The 22,944-nt window shown below is 40.8% G+C and overlaps 1 protein-coding gene across 1 annotated transcript in view; it reads right to left on the minus strand.

Moving 5' to 3' along the window:
* Positions 1–19,598, minus strand: part of LOC103256093 (baculoviral IAP repeat-containing protein 6-like) — a gene marked incomplete at its 3' end in the record, with an annotated part of 41,155 nt that extends 21,557 nt beyond the window's left edge. Inside the window, exons 1-4 of the mRNA XM_021710424.1 lie at positions 19,529–19,598; positions 8,791–8,972; positions 5,904–6,041; positions 540–733 (exon numbers count right to left, since the gene is read on the minus strand). Coding sequence (XP_021566099.1) covers positions 540–733; positions 5,904–6,041; positions 8,791–8,972; positions 19,529–19,598 — 584 coding nt within the window. The remainder of the gene's footprint in view (positions 1–539; positions 734–5,903; positions 6,042–8,790; positions 8,973–19,528) is intronic.
* Between the last annotated feature and the right edge of the window lie 3,346 nt (positions 19,599–22,944).

Raw genomic sequence — 22,944 nt, forward strand, 5'->3', positions numbered from 1 at the left:
CCACTGCACTCCAGTCTGAGTGACAGAGTGAGACTCCAACTCAAAAAAAAAAAAGAAAATTTGGGGCTGGCAACATACAAATCTTAATTCAAAACTGCCAACTGCTTTTTTAACTCTTCTCATTTTATTTTTTATTGTAAAACAATAGATGGCTCTTTCCTTATACTCACATTTGGGCACGTGTTTTAAGTTTGCCAAAATTTATCTCAATGTCACAAAATGTCTTCAATAGCAAAATCTGATATATTGAATAATTATAATAATTTTAAGTTGACTGAAATATTTACCAAGCATATACTGAAATGGAACTTTCAAAATACACTTTTATGATCCCTTCAAATACATTTCAGGTACTAAGATTAGCAATAGTAATTCAAGTAGTACTTTACTTCAATTTAATATTTTGAAAGAAATTACCACCTGGTCTTCAGAATATTTGAATTTTTAAAAAATAAATCATATTTTGTAGGCATTCTTAATTAATCCAAACACATTACCAATTTCATTTTGCTGTCACCTCTCATAAGTACGTTTCATACCTGTCTACAGAACGGCCTGGCCCCACTCCAAGTTCTGGGCGTGCACTAGGTAAGAGGTAAGATAATCTGTCCATCACTGAGGACGCCACGGGTAAGGCAGCAACATTTTGATTTATTTTCTTGAGTTCATTTACAATGGCACTGGCAATGGACTTCAACACATGATGAGGAAGATGAAATGTAACTGTGGCCCACTGAAAGAAAATGGGAGTATAAGCAAAGAAAAATGTATTCAACAGTTCTAACCAAAATCATAACTTAAACATTACCAAAATAAAGAATGATTTCTCAGTCTCAAGTCAGTTTACTCCATTTGTCTATCATTTAAAGCAGGAACTTGCAGTAATATAAAAAGTGATACCTCTTTTTTACAAGAGCAATATATGGAATCAACCTAAGTGTCTATCAACAGAAGACTGGATAAAAGTGGCATATACGTATACACAATGGAATACTAGACAGCCTTTAAACAGAAATTCTGTTATTCATCACAACATAGATAAACCCAGAGGACACTACACTAAGTGAGACAACCCAGGCACAAAAAGACAAATATGGCATGATCTCACTCATATGTGCAATCTAAAAACGCTGAATTCATAAAGAAGCAGAGAGCAGAATGGTGGTTACCAGAGACTAGGAGGGTGGAAGAGAGATAAGGAAGGGGGGAGATGTTGGTCAAAAAGTACCAAGTTTCAGTGAGGAGAAATTCATGTTAGTGCTCTAATGCACAGCACAGTGACCACAGTTTATAACAGTGTATTGTTCACTTCAAAGTTGCTAAAGATTTTAAACACTGTCACCACAAAAAAATGCTAAGCAGGTGAGGGAGATGTTAATTAGCTTGACTTAATCTTTTTACAACATATACCTATCAAAACATCAATAAATATATATAATTATACACAATTACTTGTCAATTAAGTTTTTAATTTTTAAAAATGAAACCTCAACTAACTATCCTTAAAAAAAAAAGCTTAGAATCAGATGGTAACACTTCTTCTTATACATTTCACCACTAAACCACTAAGTACAACTAAAATCATCTATCATTTTCCATATTCATCCAGCATATACACAACGTAAAGCACAAAGAAGGAACGCAAATATCTCCACCCGTAAGAACGTATCTGGACAATTATCGTCACTGGGAAACCCAAGGATTTAGGCCAGGTTAGCACATCCATGTTTGAGTTGCCGTTGTCACCAAACCCAGCAAGAGTCAGTAAAAACAAAGGCTTCGCGATCACAAGTCTGGATACTGAACCTAGCTTCATCAACAACAATATTCAATAAACGTTACCTATGATTACCTAATATCACAAAAATTACTGAAGAACTTAGAGTATAAAAATGTTAAGTGGTATTCTCCCAGAGGAAAAAAGTCTAAAAAGTACTTATGTCTCTATTTCCTGTCCCCAGTTCACCTACAGATGGTTTCTTCTCTGTCTAGTACACTCTAGGCAGCCTAGCAAGATATTACTTATCTATACAACTGGAAAAACTTGTGGTCAAAAATATGATTTGAATTGCTACAAAAGGAAGATGAAAGCTTCTCACCTGCTTTCTACCCCTAGTCTGTTCATTAATGCAGAACCTCTTTACTGAAAGGGAGGCTGACTTCCCTTGAAAAAGGATCCTACAATTCCCCAACTATATGCCATACCATCACACTGCAAGCCTTCCAGCAAGGGGACCCGTGGGCATTCACTACAGTGATGGTGCACAGGGGAAAAGATGTTTCAGGCATTACAAAAAAGGGACACTGATCTGACCTAAAACACCACTGTGGTCCACCAGTCAAAGTGGGGGCTCAGGGTGGACAAGTGATTATGAGTTTTGGCCCAAAGCAGTCTCAGTGAGCTCTGCAGGTCCACAAACCCATATGGTGGCTATTTCCTCTGAGTGCTTAACTGGAAGAGAAACAGCACAGGCAACTGGAAAAATCCCACTCTCTGTTCCACTCTGAGGACCATTAAGGTAGAAAAGGCCAAGTATAAGCCTCTAGAACTTCAGTTCTCCACAAGGATATCAACCCAAGCAACACTACGTTGCTGAGGAAAGTTCTGCGATGAACACCACTATAAAAGACTTGAAGATACAGCGGTAATCAGAGGACCTCACCCCCACATAACTGGCCTGTCTGGCCTGTGCAGAATATAAACAGACCTTGAAGAGCGACTGTGGATGGTAAACCACCAGGGGCAGCTTCAACCGCAGCTGCCGCTCCAGATGAGCTATCTTTACTGAAGTGAATCAATCAATCCCTTGTTATCTGGTAGGCATCTGCGAGTCTGTCAAATATTTTTCTATACTACTTTTTAAGGACTATCCAAAAAAGTCCACTTTTACCTGGCAGGAACAACAACAAATCTTCACACTCCAACCCTAAAACTCGATCTAACCCTAAAACATAATCCAGTAGCAGAAATCCCGATCATTCTACAGATCAACATAATGGTTCTCTACATCAACAGCATCACACTGACTGGTCCAGGTGAGGAGGAAGTAGCAAGGAAATTGAACACCTTAGTAAGGTACAAGTCAGAAGAGATACAGGAGATAAGAGTCCCGAAAACCGGAGGACCCTGCAATGTCAGTGAAGGTTCTCGCAGTCCCGTAAGGTGAAAGACAAGTCGCTACAACTTGTAGCACCAACCACGAAAAAAAAAGGCACGATGCTTGGTGGGCCTAATTGGGTTTTGGAGCCAATCTGGAACCTGAATGTGCTGCTTGAACCTAAATAACAAGAAATGCCTAAGGCTGAAAATTGTGAGTAAGGTACAGAACAAGAAGCAGCCCTGCAACAGGCCCACATTGCTAGTGCCATTCCCAAGAGGATAGCTACAAATCTAGCCCCAGTCAGAAGGCCAGTGGTGAAGGTCTATCTTCTGAGGAGGCAGAACTCAATCAGTATATCTCACTGTTTCCTTCATCTGGATTAAGAGCTGGCCAAAAGTGAAGATTCTCACTGATTAATGGACAGTTGCTAATTTGTTAGCTGGATGGTCAGGCACTTGGAAAGATCAGGAATGGAAGACTGTCAACAAGGCGGTCAAAGATAGAGGTCTATGGACAGAACGCTCATACAGAGTGTGAAAGTATTTGTGAAATACAGGAACGCTCACAAAAGGCATCCACTTCAGAGGAAATGGACAAGTTTTATGCACGACATACAGCCTCTCACCACAGCCACTCCAGCGCTTGCTCAATGGACACGCAGGCACACCGCCACAGCAGAGAGAGAGGCTACGCACAGGTGCCACTATGTGAACAGCCCTCACCAAGAGTAACCACGCAAGCTGTTGCTGACTGCCTAATCCACCAACAGCAGTTACCAACGCTAGCCCTCCAACAAGACCCCAATTCTGGGGAAAGGCCAGCATCTGGTCGTTGATTATAACAGATCCCTGCAGTCATGCAATGGGCAACTATCTGTCTTCAATGTGGCAGACACGTATTCTGGGTATGCACTTTACCTGCTCTGCCCACACGGCTTCTGCCATATTATACCTGTGGACTAACAGAATGTCTTCTGCACCATCATGGTACTCCAGGGAACATCGCTTCTGACCAAGAAAAGCATTTCAAAGTAAAAAAAAAAAAAAAAAGAAAGAAATTAAATGGTCTTGCTATATCATCCAGAGGGAGCTGGCCTGGTAGGAAAGTACAAGGGCATACTAAAGACTCATTTTTCAAACCCAACTGGGAGACACCCAGAAAGGGCCAAGTTCTGCCTTACAGGCTAAAGCATTTGCTTTGAATCAACAAAATGCACGATACAGTTTCTCCCAGCATGGAGATAATCCCGTCCACAGATTTTAAGTTTTAGGCTCCGCAGATCTTACTTCCCAAGAGGAATGTTCCAGCAGGGGTATAACAGCGCTTCCACTGAAGTGGGTGTTAAGACTGCAGACCCGCCATTTTAGGCTCCTCTTGTCGCGGAAAAAACAGGCAAAGAAGCAGGCTATTCTACCTCATGGCAATGGCTGGAACTGACAAACAAGGGAGAAACCTGGCTGATGATAAATAATGGAGCAAGGAGAACTTGTGGAGAAGCCAGGAGAGTGACTAGGGTGACACTTGGTACTTCCACGTCCAATAGTAAAAACAGGCAAGTCCAAAAACTTAAAAACACATCTCCACTAAGGATTCAGATCCTTCAAGAATGAAGACTTGGGTCACGCCACCACATAAAGAATCCTAACCAGCTGAGATGCTGACTGAGGAGAAAGGGGACAGGGAATAAATCACTGTTAAAGTTACAAATATCAAATATATCCTCTTGACCATTATAAAACTGAGGACAGCAGTAACTATGCAGATTTACTTCACACTTATCACATAAGTGGTAGACGGATGGATGGATGGATATGGATTTAGACAAATACAGACACACAGTTATAGACAGACATACAGACTTGTTACTTTATGTAAGAGTTTCTGGTTGTTCTTAATTTAGTAACCAAGTAGCACAGGTCTGTTACCTAAACAATGGGACAATGACTAAGTTTTAGGAGCATTTATCATCAAATGGAGATGGATAAAATCACCTGCTAAAACTCTGTATCTCTCTGGGGGAAGGGAGAGAGAATCTTCATCTATGAAAAGGAAGCTTGATATGTATTACATTTATAACTTAGACAAAATCTTAAAGAAAAATACAGAAGAAATTAATGAAATATACCCAAAGATTTCATTCAAAGCATACTCTCACATACCAAAAAAAGTAATTTCAAAGAAACCACAAAATATCCCCATTTCCACAGACACACTCCATTCTCATCCAAGCTCACAGCCTGACAAGGAAGTCTCATTCACTAGCCTTTTGACCAATGCAAGCTCATCAGGCACTAAGGAAGATTCACAAAGCTGCTGGGTAAGGTGGTTCACATCTGTAATCCCAGCACTTTGGGAGACGGAGGCAAAAGGACTGCCTGAGCTCAGGAGTTCGAGACCAGCCTGGGCAACAGAGCGAGACCTCGTCTCTACAATAAATCAAAAAATCAGCCAGGGGTGGTGGCACATGCCTGTGGTTCCAGCTACTTGGAGGGCTGAGGCGGAAAGATCGCTAGAAACCGACAGGTCGAAGTGGTGCCTGTGAGTGCACTGCTATACTCCAGCCTGGGCAACAGTGACACTCCGACTCAAAAAAAAAAAAAAGAAACACAATAAGCAAAATATTTCCCACAAACTGAAGTTAAACTTCAATTAAAACTTCTCAACTTTGAGACCACTTAAAACACATTTTGTTTTTTAAAAGAGAGAAAAGTCTAGAATTAGAACATTTCCAAGAGGACAGGAGAAAAGCAAAAGGAGGAAGATGTTCAGTCTACTACAGCCCCGAACAAGGTCACATCTTACCTTAGCAACTTTGTGGTTTGCTGCAGTCTCGTGAGACGTGTTTTTTAGACCATCTTTGAGCTGTGTGATGAACAAATCATAACCCTCCGTACTAGAAATATCTATCTTTTCTAAACATGCTGATAAGAGCTGCTGTGCCTAAATGAAAAAGATGATCACAAAATTACACACAAAAGTTAAATTCAGAACATATTCAGATATTTTAACATGCAATGATTAGGAAAGGCACCGTACTCTAAACTTAACTACTTTTATCTCTTTTTTTTTTTTTACAAACCTAATTAATTAAATAATGATTTAAAGGGCTGTTATAAAATTACATGGGATAAAAAATGTGTTCAGTATAGTACTAATTTTCTTTTTTTTTTTTTTTTTGAGTTGGAGTCTCACTCGGTCGCCCAGACTGGAGTGCAATGGCCACTTCCGGCCACCGCAGCCTCGCCTGCTGGGCTCCGGCGATCCTTCCGCCTCAGACTTCCAAGTAGCCAGAATTACAGGCATGCGCTACCACGCCCGGCTGATTTTTTGATTTATTGTCGAGATGAGGTCTCGCTGCCCAGGTGGGTCTCGAACCCGCGGGCTCAGGCAATCCATTCACCTCAGCCTCCCAAAGGCGCAGGATTACAGGCTGAGCCACCGAACCCGGCATAGTACTAATTTTCAATACACAGTAGTTAATACAAACCAAATTAAGACAGAAAAACAAGCTGCAATCATAAGCAAAAATGAAACAGGTAAAATGTTGAAGATAAATAAATGCAAAGTCCTGTAATGAGGTTTAAATACTCTACACAAAGGTACAAAAGGGAAAACTAAGTCAGCAAGTAATATGAAAAAGCACTTTGTGCTGTTACCCTCATACTCAACATGAATCACCATAATAGAAATATAGAATTAATAGGTCGGGCATAGTGGCTCACGCCTATAATCCCAGCACTTTGGGAGACTGAGGTAGGAGGATTGCTTGAGCCCAGGAGTTCAAGACCAGCCTGAACGACATATCAAAACCTCATTTCTGCAGGAAAAAAATAAATAAACCAGGTGTGGGAGCATGTGCCTGTAGTCCCAGATAGTTTGGAAGCTGAGGCAGAAGGATCACCTGAGCCCAGGGGAGGCTACAGTGAGCCCTGATCATGCCACTGCACTGAGCAACAGAGTAAGACCCCAACTCAGTAGAAAAAATAGAAATATAGGGTTAACATAAGGAAAAGAATAAACCAACACTGATCAAAGCAAACCTACAGCAGTGACAAACTAATGTGATACTGTAAACAATCCTATAATGGCGGCAGACCTACAAACAATATCATGTGAATATTTAAGGTAAAAAGAGAGAAAACCAGCAGCAGACATAATAGCAAGCAAGGTGGAAGAGGGAGTACAAGCCAGCTAAACACCCACCATCTCAGCCAGTGTCACAGGAAAAACACTAACTCGAGAGTTAAAAAATGTACAAATATTTTATTTTAATTCTTTGTTTCTTTGTAAAACCTGGACATACTTTGAGACTGTCTTTCATTGCTGTATATATTACATATCCTTGATCTAAGACATCAGCTGGTCTATATTCCTTTAATTAGAAAAGGAAAAAACATTCAACTTTGTCCAATTGTTTTTCAAATATTCCACTTGTTAACAAGTAGAACCAGTAAATCTCTGTCCAAAGATTTCATACATGCCTCCAGATCCAGACACCCTGAGAAGGAAAAAATGGCTTCTCTGCTTCTGGAACCCAAACTTCCAGCAACATGCTTTTAACATTAACATGTCACAGACTGTTTCATGACACTAAATGTAAAATCTTAGTGGATATTTTGGTATCTTTTTTTGTAAAAATCCTATGCCAAGAGAACAGTGCAAATAAACACATTTAAATGATCTATACTTAAAACTTACACAATGACACTTTTTCATGTCCTAAAAATGAGAAATATACTACACTGACTTTATTAACTGATATCAATCTACCAAGTGCAAAACAATAAACAACTTAGCATGAAGACAAACAACATCGCACATTAAGAAACACAACATTATAATCTTTTATATTCTATTTATGATTCAAAAACAAATAGCTTTTAAAAATGTACTTTCAAATTACATATTATGAACATCAACACACAAAAAAGAATTTAAGTTGAGCTAGACTTAAAAATTAAGTAATGAAAATTTAACACTACAGAAAAAAACACATGGCTAAAATTTTAAAATGCAGTCATTAAGAGACATGATGCACAGCAAAAATTACAAGTTGTTGACTAAAATGTATTCCTCCCTTGCTTTTTATATTTTAAAAAATAAACTGCCTCTTTCCCACTCTCCCTCTCAGCTTGGTGTGGTCAAGTAACTAAATTCTGCCCAATGGGGTGAATATGAAAAGGGTATGCTGAGAGAGAGTGTGTGAAAGGCGGAAAAAGAACAGAACAAACAAGACGGGAAGGGGGGCTGGAAGGAGAAAGGGATATCAGAGTGTCCCTTTGGCCTTTTGCCCCCCCTTTCCCTGTGGGCTGGAAATAATGAGACCTGAGCAGCTGCCTTAAACTCACAAGCTGACCTGGGTGTACAGTGAGATTAGCGATGCTGGCCCTACCCTTAGGCCTGAACTACTACCAGAAAGAAACTATCTCATTTAGGCCAGCGTATTCTGGGGTCTTTGTTACAGCTGTTTAATCTATCCTGATACACAATTCACACCTAAAACAACTTCAACAAGAACCAATTAATTGTTCAGAGGAAACACAAATATTTAAAAAGTTGTGACATATAAGTCAATTCTTTGTGTTTACAGTACATTTATAATGTCCTTAAAGGACAACTAATTTTATTTAGCACCTAATGGGTCTGAAATTACATGAAGGAGACCACACTGATCCTCATTTCAACTTACCTCTGTGACAGGTAATTCAAGCTGAACCACGTCGTCCTGCTTTGAAACTGGAGTTTGCAGAGCAGTGTCTAGCAACAAGATCCCATTAAGGTCCTTCCTACACCCTACTGCATAATCATCCACAAATATAACTTTATCCACAGCAGAAATATACTGACATTTCACCTGTCCACCTGGTTTAGCTGTTAAAAGAACAAAAAGTCAACACTTAAATTTTAAGACCAAATAGTGCATTTAAAGATAAATGTTGGTCAGGCTTGGTGGCTCAGCCGGTAATCCCATGCCTTTGGGAGGCTGAGGTAAGTGGATTGCCTGAGCCCGCAGGTTCGAGACCCGCCTGGGCAATTTGGCGAGACCTCATCTCTACAATAAATGAAAAAATTAGCTGGGCGTGGTAGCGTATGCCTGTAGTTCCAGCTACTTGGAAGGCTGAGGTAGAAGGATCGCCAGAGTCCAGCAGGTCGAGGCTGCAGTGGCCTCAAGCAGCCACTGCACTCCAGTCTGGGTGACAGAGTGAGACTCCAACTCAAAAAATAAATAAATAAATAAATAAATAAAGATAAATGTTTACTTGGCAGCTAAATACAATATGTAATCCTAGACTGAATCTTGGACTGGAAAAAAAACTACTCTAAGAAACATTACTGGAGTAACTGATTAAACTGTAATATGTACTACAAATTAGAAAAAAGTATCAAGGTGAAATCATTAAAATTTGACAACTAAATTGCTATTATACAAGAGAATATCATGTTCTTGGAAATAAACACAGAAATATTACAGAATACTCTCAAATTGAACAAAAGTACTATGTATGTATATACTGGGGAATAATAAGTAAATTTAGTAAAATACTTAAAACTGGTTGAACTGGGTACAAGATATTATGGGGCAGTTCTTTGTACCATATTATTATTCCTTTTTTGTTTGTTTGTTTGAGTCGGAGCCTCACTCTGTCGCCTAGGCTGGAGTGTAGTGGCACACTCACAGCCACCACTGCCTAGAACTGCTGGGCTCAGGTAATCCTTCTGCCTCAGCCTTCCAAAGTAGCTAGAACAACAGGCACACGCCACCACGCCCAGATAATTTTTTGATTTATTGTAGAGACTAGCTCTCACCAAGTTGCCCAGGCTGGTCTCAAACCCGTAGGCTCAAACAATCCTCTCGCCTCAGCCTCCCAAAGTACTGGGATTTCAGGCATGAGCCACCACGCCCAGACAATTGTACCATACTATTCTTGCAATTATTCTGTAAGTTCGAAACCGTCTCAAAATTAAAGTATTCAGAACAAAACTTTTCAAATAAAGTATTCTCTTTATGCCATTTTTTGCAAAACTCAAGAAGCGTAAGTCAACACGAACAGTTACTAGATTCAGCAGCCCCCTCTTACCTGCAGTATCACATTCTGTGGTTTCAGTTCCAGCCAATCAAGGTCCAAAAACAGGTAAATACAGTAAGATATTTTGAGAAGGACCACAGTCACATAACCTTTACTACAGTATATTGGTTTAAGTGTTCTATTTTACTACTGTTAATCTCTTAATATGCCTAATTTGTAACTTAAACTTTATCATAGGTATGTGTGGATAGGACAAAACAACTAGCTAACTCTTGAACACGGGCTTGAACTGCAAATGTCCACTTATATGTGAATTTTTTCCAATAATTATACTAGAAAAACTTTCAGAGATCTGCAACAATTTGAAAAAATTTACAAAATGTGTAGCCTAGAAATAGTAAAAAAAGGTATGTCATGAATGCATAAAATACATGTAGTTACAAATCTATTTTACCATTTATTACCATAAAACAAACACATTATAAAGTTAAAATGTATCAAAATTTACACTTACTGGCCATATATGACACCACTCAGTCAACAGAAACATAAGCAAATGTAAAGATGCAGTATTAAGCCATAACTCCATAAGATTAGCTGTAGTACACTGAGACTATGACAAGTGTTGTGAGTGTCCACTTTGTGACGCTAGTCATCAAGTGTTTGCCTGTGATGCCGGTCACCCCGCATGAGCAGCTCTGAGCAGCTGTCTCTCCAGTGAATTCTCATCACCAAAAAAAGTGGCCACCAGTGGCTCCCTGTATTCTCATTGTATTCGGTAAAGTACCATAAACCCTGAAGAACACCATGGGACCCACACGAAGTGCCCATGGAAGCTGGACTCACTCCCCAAAAGCAAGAGTCGCAACACTGCTAGAAAGACAGGCCTGCTGGGCACGTGCCCATGGGCACAGACCAGTGCATCTACAATATTGGGAAACAGAGCAGTGCTGTGAATGCCTTTCTGCTTCCTTATGACTTTATTAACCCCATTTTCTCTTTTCTAGTTTACTTCATTTTAAGAATATAGTATATAACATACATGCAAAATATCTGTTCCTGTTCATGGATTGGCTTCTATTATTGGTAAGGCTTTGGTCAACAGTAAGCTGCTAGCAGAGTTTTGAAGGAGTCAAAAATTCTCTGTGGGTTTCCCACTGCCCCGAGACCAGCGCCCCTACCCCCTGTCTTGTTCAAGGGTCAACTATTCTGTATGTAGGGTTTGGTGGTGACTTCAGGCATTCACTGAGGGTCCTGGAACTCATACCCCTAAGATAAGGGAAGGACCCCCACAGTGACACCTCAAAGCTTCCTGTGGGCTTTATATTGGAGATAAAACCATAAACGATATCTATATAACCTAAGTCTGAGAACTAGTAAAAGCTCGAGTTCAACCACCACTGAGAAGGCTAGTCAACTACCACTGAGGATCATCAATGTCCCCTGAGTTTCTGCTGAGTCAACATCAGAAAGGTACTTTAATGGAGAGCCATTGCACACACTGACCACAAAATTTCTCAGAATGAGAATTCCCAGAAGTCTTACAAAAGAAAGTAACCAATAGGCAGAAACTTTATATATAATACTCAGAAAGTATTAAAAAGATAGCGGGGCTCGGTGGCTCAGCCTGTAATCCCGCGCCTTTGGGAGGCTGAGGTGAGTGGACTGCCTGAGTCTGCGGGTTCAAGACCCGCCTGGGCAGCGAGACCTCATCTCTACAATAAATCAAAAAATCAGCCGGGTGTGGTAGCACATGCCTGTAATTCCGGCTACTTGGAAGGCTGAGGCGGAAGGATTGCTGGAGCCCAGCAGGTTGAGGCTGCAGTGGCCAGGAGTGGCCACTGCACTCCAGTCTGGGCGACAGAGTGAGACTCCAACTCAAAAAAAAAAAAAAAAAGATAATATATGCTTTTACATTTAAATTTATAGAGATTTATAAGGCAAGTAATGATAAGTGTCTCTTCTATATGTACAGTTTCTGTAAAGAGACTTTAAAGACTGAGTAACTGAAAAATTGTATTGCATTAGAGAAGAAACTTCTCTGTGGGCAAGCAGTCCTGCTGCCAGGATAGTTCGTTCTAAACACCCACCGCAAGTCCACAGAATACTTCTATTACTACCACTGCTACTGCCTAGGGACACAAAGAAAAAATGTGTAAATCAACTGATTCCTACTCATAAGTCGCTAAGACAACTATAAAACATAATCAATGACTTTTAAAATCCCATATTATAGCTCTCTTGAGCTCTAATGGCCAGTCTGGAGGCATTACAAAATTGATTAGCAACTAATTATCTATCTATATAAAACAAAGAGCTGGGAGCTGTGGCTCATGCCTATAATCCCAGCACATTGAGAAGCTGAGGCAAGAGGACTGCCTGAGCCCTGGGGTTCGAGACCGGCCTGGTCAACTCAATGAGACCTCGTCTCTATGGTAAATCAAAAATATAGCTGAGCCGGGCTTGGTGGCTCAGTCTGTAATCCTGCACCTTTGGGAGACTGAGGTGAGTGGATTGCCTGAGCCTGCGGGTTCAAGACCTGCCTGGGCAACTTGGCTAGACCTCATCTCTACAATAAATCAAAAAATCAGCCGGACGTGGTAGTGCACGCCTATAGTTCCAGCTACTCGGAAGGCTGAGGCGGAAGGATCGCCTGAGTCCAGCAGGTTGAGGCTGCAGTAGCCATGAGCATGCCACCTCACTCTAGTCTGGATGACAGTGAGATACCAACTCAAAAAAATTATAATAAAAAAAAAAATAAGAAACTCATGGAGTTTCTATAGATGAACCTGAGGCCTGGAAGTCTAAAATATGTTAGCATAAGTAAAATAATCTCTGAAATACAGTAAAATAATAAATATTTACCAGCACTTCTGATTTCTAGGTAAAACCACAAGAAACAATACAAATTAGAGGAATTCAAGGTAAAATTGTGTAAAAAGTTGTAAACATAGTTTTAAAAATCAGTAACTATAATTTCTTTAAACTACAAATCCTGCTTTTTCATTTTAGTGATATGTAATTATGATGTCTCCAGGAACTCCTACCCTAAAAAAGTAAAGTACAAGGATGGAAAAAAGATAATACCATGCAGGCTGAGCACACTGACTCACACCTGTAGCCCAGTTCTTTGGGAGGCCAAGGTGAGAGGATTGCTTGAGGCCAGGAGCTCGAGACCAGTCTGGGAAACACAGCAAGATCCCATCTTGGTTTTTTTTGTTTTTTTGAGTTGGAGTCTCACTCTGTCGCCCAGACTAAAGTGCAGTGGCTGCTCCCAGCCACCGCAGCCTCAACCTGCTAGGCTCCGGCAATCCTTCCGCCTCAGCCTTCCGAGTAGCTGGAACTACAGGCACGCGCTACCACGCCCAGCTAATTTTTGACTTACTGTAGAGATGAGGTCTCGTCAAGTTGCCCAGGTGGGTCTCGAACCCACCAGCTCAGGCAATTCACTCACCTCAGTCTCCCAAGGTGCGGGATTACAGGCTGAGCCACCAAGCCCAGCTGCAAGATGCCATCTCAATAAATAACAAGAAAGATTAGCTGAGCATGGTGACACACACATTTGGTCCCAACTACTCGGGAGCTGAGGTGGATCACTCGAGTTCAATGTTACAGTGAGCTATAATCATGACACTTCACGCCAGCCTGGGCAATAGAGCAGATGACATTACATGATGATAAAAGGTTCAACAAAAAAGAAGAAAAAATTTTCAACGCGTATGCATCAAACAGAACTACAAAATACAGCAAAAATTAACAGAATTGAAAGGAGAAAGAGACATCCATAATCATAGTTGGAGATGTCAACATTCTTCCCTCAGTAATAGGTAAACACTCTTCTCTTAATAAGTAACAGAAAACTAGCAAAGATATAAAAAATCTGAACAGCACTATTGATGAATTAATATTTAAGAATCTTCCATCTATCAACATTAGAACATACATTCTTTCAAGTGCATATGGAACATTCATCAAGAGATTTCATACCCTTAGTCAATAAAGCAGACTCTAACAAATATAAAGAACTGAAGTTAAAAGTATGTTCTCTAATGATAATGGATTGAGAGTAGAAATAGTGTAACAGGAATATCTCAAACATTTGGAAATTAATCAACATACTTGTAAATAATTCATAGGTCAATGAGAACATCTCCAGGAATTCAGAAAAAGTCTTAAATTAAAAATGAAAATGTAGGGGAAGGTGGCAAGAAGAAGCCCCTGAAACAGCCCAAGAAGCAGGCCAAGGAGATGGATGAGGAAGAAAAAGCCTTCAAGCAGAAGCAAAAAGAGGAGAAGAACCTCAAGGAGGTAAAAGCGATAGCCGCAGGGGAAAAGGCCCCCCTGGCCACAGGTGGAATTAAGAAATCTGGCAAAAAGCAAGTTGTTCCTTGCTCCTGAAGCCAGGATGACTCTTGATTCTATTCATATTTAAGCATCTGTATTCCCTGACACAACCTCTTTTGTCACCTATAGCTAAAATGAAGTGTTATCTTGAAGCCTATCGTACATTTAAGAATAAACTTCTGAAGCCGGGCTCGGTGGCTCAGCCTGTCATCCCGCGCCTTTGGGAGGCTGAGGTGAGTGGATGGCCGGAGCCCGCGGGTTCGAGACCCGCCTGGGCAGCAAGACCTCATCTCTACCATAAATCAAAAAATCAGCCGGGCATGGTAGCACGCGCCTGTAATTCCGGCTACTCGGAAGGCTGAGGAGGAAGGATCGCCGGAGCCCGGCAGGTCGAGGCTGCGGTGGCCGGGAGCGGCCACTGCACTCCAGTCTGGGCGACAGAGTGAGACTCCAACTCAAAAAAAAAAAAAAAAAAGAAAAAAAGAATAAACTTCTGTAAAAAAAAAAAAAAAGAAGAAGAAAAGAAAAGAAAATGTAAAACATAAAAATGTGTCATATGTAGCTATGGCAGTGCTTAAAGTGAAAATAATAGGAATTAAATGTTTACCCCTTGCTAGAGGAGAAAATCTCAAATCAATAGTCTAGCTTTAGGAGGCCAAGGCGAGTGGACAGCCTGAGCCCTCGGGTTTGAGACCCACCTGGGCAACTTGGTGAGACCTCGTCTCTACAGTAAATCAAAAATTAGCCGGGCGTGGTAGCGTGCGCCTGTAGTTCCGGCTACTTGGAAGGATCACCAGAGCCCAGCAGATTGACACTGGGGTGGCTATGAATGTGCCACTACACTCCAGCCTGGGCGACACAGTAAGACTCCAACTCAAAACAAAAAACAACCAAAAAAAACGATTACTGGAGAATAACATGAATAAATCTACACACAGAAATGACACAACATAGATGAAACGTACCAATTCCTTGAAAGACACAAACTACCAAAACTTACCCAAGATGAAACAGATCATGTGAATAAGCCCTCTATCAAGGACATTTAATTCATACTTTCAAAGAAATCTCCATACTCACATGATTTCACTGGAGAATTCTATCAAACATTTAAGTAAGAAGTAACACCAAGTCCACATAATCTCTTCCATGAAACAGAACAGACAACACTTCCAAACTCATTTTATGGCACCAGTATTATCCTTACACAAAAACTAGAAGAAAACTGCATACCCTTATCGCTCATCAGGATGGATGCCAAACCAGGCGTGGTGACTCACGCCTGTAATCCCAGCACTTTGGGAAGTGGAGACAAGAGGATTACCTGAGCCTAGGGGTTCAAGACCAGCCTGAGTAACCTGGCAAGACCTGACTCTACAAAAAAAAATCAAGAAATTAGCTGGGAGTGGTGGCCTGCACCTTGGAATGCTGAGGCAAAAGAATTGCCTGAGCCCAGCAGGTAGAGGCTTTGATAACCGTGAGCATGCCACTGCACTCCAGCCTGGGTGACAGAGTGAGACTCAAACTCCAAAAAAAAAAATGCCAAAAAAACAAATCAAAAGCTCAAAAAGTCAATCAAATTTAGCAATATATAAAAAGAATAGTAAAGCAGGGCCCACTAAGATTATCCCAGGAATGCAAAACTGGTTCAATATTCAAAAATCAATCAAGGCTGGGTGTGGTGGCTCACATCCATATTTCCAGCTACTTGGGAGGCTGAGGCAGATGGACTGCCTGAGCCCAGCAGGCAGCAGTGAGTATGCCACCGCACTCCAATTTAAAAAAAATAGATACAGGTATATCAATGTAACCTACCATATTTTTTTTGAGGTGGAGTCTCACTCTGTTGCCTAGACTGGAGCGTAGTATTACACTCACAGCCACCCCAGTGCTGACCTGCTGGGCTCCAGCGATCCTTCTGCCTCAGCCTTCCAAGTAGCCGGAACTATAGGCATGCACTACCACGCCCAGCCGATTTTTTAATTTATTGTAGAGACGAGGTCTCACCACGTTGTCCAGGCTGGTCTCGAATCCCTGAGTTCAGACAATCCACTCACCTCAGCCTCCCAAAGTGCTGGGATTACAGGCTTAAGCCACCATGCCCAGTCATAACCCACCATATTAACAGTTTAAAAAGAAAAACTGTATAATCAAGTCAGTACGTGTATTAGACAAAATTCAACACTCTTTCATGGAAAAAGTTCTTAGGAAATTAGAAATCAGTAAGAATTTTCTCAACCTGATAAAGAACATAAATCCTACAGCTGTTGACATATTTTTTTTTTTTAGAGCTGGGGTCTTGACACATCCCTCAGGCTACCTGAACCCCTAGGCTCAAGCAATCCTCCAGAGTGGCTGGGACTGCAGGCGCACACTACTAGGCCTGGCATGTCCACACACTTAACAGTAGAAGACTGAATATTTTCCGGTAGAGATCACGAACAAGATGAAGACGGATACTCTCACCATTCCTATTCAATGTCATACTAAAAGATCTAGTCTCTGCAGTCAGAAATGAGGAGACAAAAGGCATACAGATCAAAAAGAAATGAGACTGTCCCTATTCACAAACAGCATGATTACCAATGTAGATAAAAATCAATCCTACTTTTATATTCTAGCATAGATCAATCCAAAACAACTTTACAAAAAAAAATCAGTTTACTTTAGCTCTAAAACATAAAATAGACACACATATATGCAAAAGGTATATAAGATACATATGCTGAAAACCACAAACCACAAAAGGCTGATCTAAATAATAAGATGTTCATGGACTGGAAGAGTCAACATAGTAAAAATGTCAATACTCTTCAAAAGGATTTACAGATTTCATGCAATTTCCATCAAAATCCCCGGTGGGTTTTTTAGACATAAGATAAGCTGAGGCTAAAATTTATTTGAAAAGGCAAAGGATCTAGTAGCCAAAACAATTCTGATAAAAAATAAAGTTGGACAAATCCTACTACGTAATTTTAAGACCCACTATAAAGCTACAGTACCACAAAAGTTTGATACTAGCAAAGGGATAGGACATACACCTCTGCCTTGTCAACGGATCAAGAAAGAATCCAGAAACAGAACTGTCTGAACATGCCATTTGGTTGTTTAATTATTTGTTTTAATTATTTGGTTGTTTTAACTGAGGTAAGATACAAGTACATGATATTTATCACTGTAACTTTCTTTTAAAATTTTTATTATAAAGATGTGGGGTACATTTCAGGGTTAGGTATATAAACATTGATCATGCAGGCACCCTTGTTGATGAGGCATGCCCCTCCTCCCCCTAGCAGTTTCTCCAACTGCCAATCCCATCCACCCACCACCCCCGAGAGTCTCCCACTACTGCCAATTGCTTTCTTATAGCATTATAGTTGTTCAAGTTCCGTTTATGAGTGAAAACATATGGAACTCTGTTGTTTCTGTGATAAATCACTGAGTATGACTGACTCCAAATCCATCCTGAAAAGTCCATATATTTGTCTTTTCTTATGGCAGCATAATATTCCATCATGTATATTTTTTTTAATCCAGTCCAGCTTCGATGGGCAACATGGTTGGTTCCATATTTTTGCTATTGTGAATAGAGCTGCAACTAACATACATGTACAGGTATCTTTTTGGTAGAATGATTTGAGTTCCTCCAGGTATATTCCCAATAGAGGAAATGCTGGGTCATATGGAAGGTCAATATCTAGTTCTTTCAGGAATCGCCACACTATCTTCCAAAAAAGCTGCACCAGTTTGCATTCCCACCAACAGTGTAGAAGCGTTCCTTTATCTCCACATCCTCACCAGCATCTGTTGTTGTTTGTCTTATTAATGAGGGCCATTCTTACAGGGGTTAGGTGGTATCTCAATATGTTTTTGATTTGTATTTCTCTGATGATGAGTGAGGCTGCGCACTTTTTCATGCGTCTGTCGGCTGCCCATATATCTTCTTTTGAGAAGTGTCTATTCATGCCTTTTGCCCACTTTTTAAAGGGGCTGTTTGTTTTTTTCTTTCAGTGTGTTTGAGTTCCTTGTAGATCCTAGAAGTTAGGCCTTTGTTGGATAAACAGTTGGTAAATATATTTTCCCATTCTGTGGGTTGTCTCCCTGCACTCTTGATGGTTTCTTTTGCTTTGCAGAAGCTCATTAATCTGATGAGGTCCCACTTTTTTTTTTTTAAATACATATTTTTTATTTTAAAATTGTGGGGTACAGTTAAGGGTTAGATATACAAATATGCATTGTGTAGGTACCCTTGTTGATAATGCATGCCCCCCATCCCCAGACAGAAATTGACTACCGTTAATCCCACCTCCCATCCCCCCCATAGCTTCCCGCCATTGTCAATCCTTCTCTTACAGTATTACGATAGTTGTTCAAAGTCCACTTATGAGTGAGAACATGTGATACTCAGATCTTTGTTTCTGTGAGAGATCACTCAGTATTATAAACTCTAAATCCATCCAGGATGCTGTGAAATTCATGATTTTGTTCTTTTTTATGTTGTGTAATATTCCATTGTGTATATGTACCACATTTTTTTAACCCAGTCCTCTTTTGATGGACAGCATGGTTGGTTCCATGATCTTGCTATTGTGAACAATGCTGCGATAAACATACATGTGCAGGTATCTTTTTTAGAGTGATTTGAGTTCTTCAGGGCATATTACCACTGTAACTCTTAAATGTACAGTCCAGTGGCATTAAGTACACTCACACTGTTGTGTAACCATCACCACTATCCATCCACAGAAGATCTTGCAAAACTAAAACTGTGTATGCTTTAAACAGTAACTTCCCTTGTCCCCGCCTCCACCCCCCCTCACCCCTGCAACCACTATGCTACTTTCTGCCTCTGGGAATTTGACGACTCTAAGTATCTCATGTGAATGGATTCATTCAGTATTTTTCCTTTTGTTACTGGCTTATTTCACTTAACATAATATCCTCAAGGTTCATCCATGCTTAGGGCCTACGAGGTCTGACAAGGAAGTTCACGAACTTGCCACCATGCATTTACGGTGGCAGCACTGTACAAACAACTCGGAAAGGTTTCATCACCTTGGTCTATCATTGTTTCACAGCTCTGTTCATGCTGATGTGTGGTGGTGTCTTGCTGAGTGGCGCTCATTATCGTTGCATGTATTTGTGTGCCATCGTGAGAATGTCGGAGCTTGAAGGAGAGCAATGAACAAACATGACATTTCTTGTTAAACCTTGCAAGAGTGGAAGTGAAATCAGGGACAAGTCAACCCAAATTTATAGCGATAATCCCATGAAGAAAACTGCAGTGTACAAACAGATTGAACGTTTTTCTGAAGGAAAAGAGAGCATCACTGATGAAGAGAGGTTAGGACAACCAATAACAAGCAGAACTGACAAAAACACTGAAAAAAATTCATCATATTGTGCATCAAAATCATCGACTGACTGTGTGTAGCACAGCAGACCAAATACACATCGATAGAGAACAGGAAATTATTAACTGAAAATCTTGGCATGAGAAAGGTGTGTGCAAAAGGGTCCCGAAAGAGCTCTTGCATCACGACAATGCACCAGCTCACACAGCACTGTCTGTGAGGGGGTTTTTAGCCAGTAGACAAATAACTGCATTGGAACACCCACCCTCCTCACCTGATCTGGCCCCCCCGTGACTTTTTTCTTTACCCGCAGATAAAGGAAATATTGAAAGGAAGACATTTTGATGACATTCAGGACATCAAGGGTAATACAATGATAGCTCTAATGGCCATTTCAGAAAGAGTTTCAAAATTGCTTTGATGGGATGACTAAGTGTTGACGTCAGTACATAGCTTCCCATGGGGAGTAGTACTTCGAAGGTGACCATAGTAATACTCAGCAATGAGGTGTGCAGCAGTTTTCCTAGGATGAGTACGCAAACTTAATTGTCAGATCGCATATGTCAGAATTTTCTTCATCTACTCAACCATCAGTGGACACTGAGGTTGCTTCTTTATGCAATATCACACTGTTTTGAGTACTGTAATTTTGTATTATATTTTAAAATCAGGAAGTATAAATCCTCCAACTTTCTTCTTTTTCAAGCTATCTTTGACTATTCAGAATCCCTTGAGATTCCATATATATTTTAGGATGGACTCTTATAATTCTGAAAAAAATAAATTCCTGGAGATTTTGATAGGAATTACAATGAATCTGCAAATCACTTTGGGTAGTATAGACACCTTAACCGTATAAAGACAGCTGGAAATCTCTCTCGCTCTCTTTTTTTTTTTTTGGAGTAGAGACAGGGTCTCGCTATGCTGCACAAACTTCTCAAACTCCTGGCCTCAAGGCCACCTTGGTCTCCAAAGTGTTGGGATTGCAGGTACAATTCCTAATGGAAATGTATAATGGCTCAGTCACACTGATTTGACAGTTTCTTATAAAGTTAAACATACACTTACCAAGTGGCACTGTAATCTCACTTCTATATATTTATCCTAGAGACATAAAAGCTTATGTTCACACAAAAATTGGTACTCAGATGTTTATAGAATCACCAAACACTGAAAACTCCAAATGTCCTTCAAAGAGTGACTGGATAAAAGGTGACAGGAGCCGGGCTCAGTGGCTCAGCCTGTAATCCCGCGCCTTTGGGAAGCTGAGGTGAGTGGATTGCCTGAGCCCACGGGTTCGAGACCCGCCTGGGCAGTGAGACCTCATCTCTACAATAAATCAAAAACTCAGCCAGGCATGGTAGCGCATGCCTGTAATTCCGGCTACTTGGAAGGCTGAGGCAGAAGGATCGCCGGAGCCCAACAGGTCGAGGCTACGGTGGCCGGGAGCGGCCACTGCACTCCAGTCTGGGCGACAGAGTGAGACTCCAACTCAAAAAAAAAAAAAAGGTGACAGGAATAAAAAGGCCAGGCTCGGTGGCTCAGCCTGTAATCCTGGCACTTTGGGAGGCCAAGGCGAATGGAATGCCTGAGCCTGCCCGTTCAGAACCAGCCCAGGCAACTTGGTGAGACCTCGTCTCTACAATAAACAGGAAATTAGTCAGGCATGGTAATGCATGCCTGTAGTTCCAGCTTCTTGGAAGTCTGAGGTGGAAGGATTGCCGGAGTCCAGCAGATTGACAATTGGGTGGCCGTGAGCATGCCACTGCACTCCAGCCTGGGCAACAGAGTGAGACTCCAACTCAGAAAAACAAAAGGAATAAACTACTGATGTGTGCAACAACTTGAGTGAATCTCAAAAGCATTATGCTAAGTGTAAGAAGCTAGTATCAAAAGGTTACATCCTGTATGACTCCATTTCTGCAACACTGTAAAAAAGACAAAACTACAGCATGGAGAGCAGATAGGTGGTCACCACGGGTTAGTGGTACTGCAAGGGAGACCACAGGGAAGTTTTTTCAGGTGTTAAAACTGTTCTGCATCCTGATTGTGATGAAACTATGCATGTGTGTACCTATATCACTAAAACACACAAAAAAGCAATTTTACTTTATAGCCAATAAAAAATAAAAAGATATTATAAAAGAAGACATGGTTAATACCCACAATACACCATTAACTAGGAAGGTTTGTTCATAACACATCGTTATAATCCAAATTCTAGGAAAAGATATTAATACAAAAAGTAAAAAGAAGTAGAGGTAATAAATCTTAGAGATAAGATATAAAATTATAGGTGATTACTATTTTCCTTAGTCTATCTGACATCCTATGAAAATTTTAAAGGAAAGAAAATATGCTTTTTAACGGTTAGTTACCACTGGGCACGGCGGTTCAAGCCTATAATTCCAGCACTTTGGGAGGCCAAGGCGGGCAGACTGCTTGAGCCCAAGAGTTCAAGACCAGCCTGGGCAACATAGCAAAACCTCATCTCTACAAAAACTCAAAACATTAACCGAGCATGGTGGTGCGCACCTGCTCGAGATGCTGTAGATGTAGCCATGAGTCACAATCATGGCACTGCACTCCAGTCTGGGCAACAGAGTGAGACCTCAACTACAACACATAAACAAATAAATAAAGGTTAGCTACCAAACCTAATATTCGCTTAAAGAAACAGTGTGCATCCCCACAAAGTTTGCAAAAACGTAATCAGAACTACAGTATCTTTTCAAACTGACATAACACACCATAAAATTCCATTTCCACTGAGACATCATCAGACATCAATGCTTTAAAAAGTCTACTAAAATATACTACATATTGCCAGGTGTGGTGGCTCATGCCTATAATCCTGGCACTTTGGTGGCCTGAGGTAGGAAGATAACTGAAAGCCAGGAGTTCGAGACTAGCCTGGGCAATATATCAAGACCCTGTCCCAACAAAAAATAATTTTAAAAAATAATTTTTAAAAATTAAGCCGGGCTCGGTGGCTCAGCCTATAATCCCGCGCCTTTGGGAGGCTGAGGTGAGTGGATTGACTGAGCCCGCGGGTTCGAGACCCGCCTGGGCAGCGAGACCCTCACCTCTACAATAAATCAAAAAATCAGCCAGGCG

The sequence above is a fragment of the Carlito syrichta genome, unplaced genomic scaffold, assembly GCF_000164805.1.
Source record: "Carlito syrichta isolate Samal-C Ts95f unplaced genomic scaffold, Tarsius_syrichta-2.0.1 Scaffold288919, whole genome shotgun sequence".
NCBI classification, from domain to species: domain Eukaryota; kingdom Metazoa; phylum Chordata; class Mammalia; order Primates; family Tarsiidae; genus Carlito; species Carlito syrichta.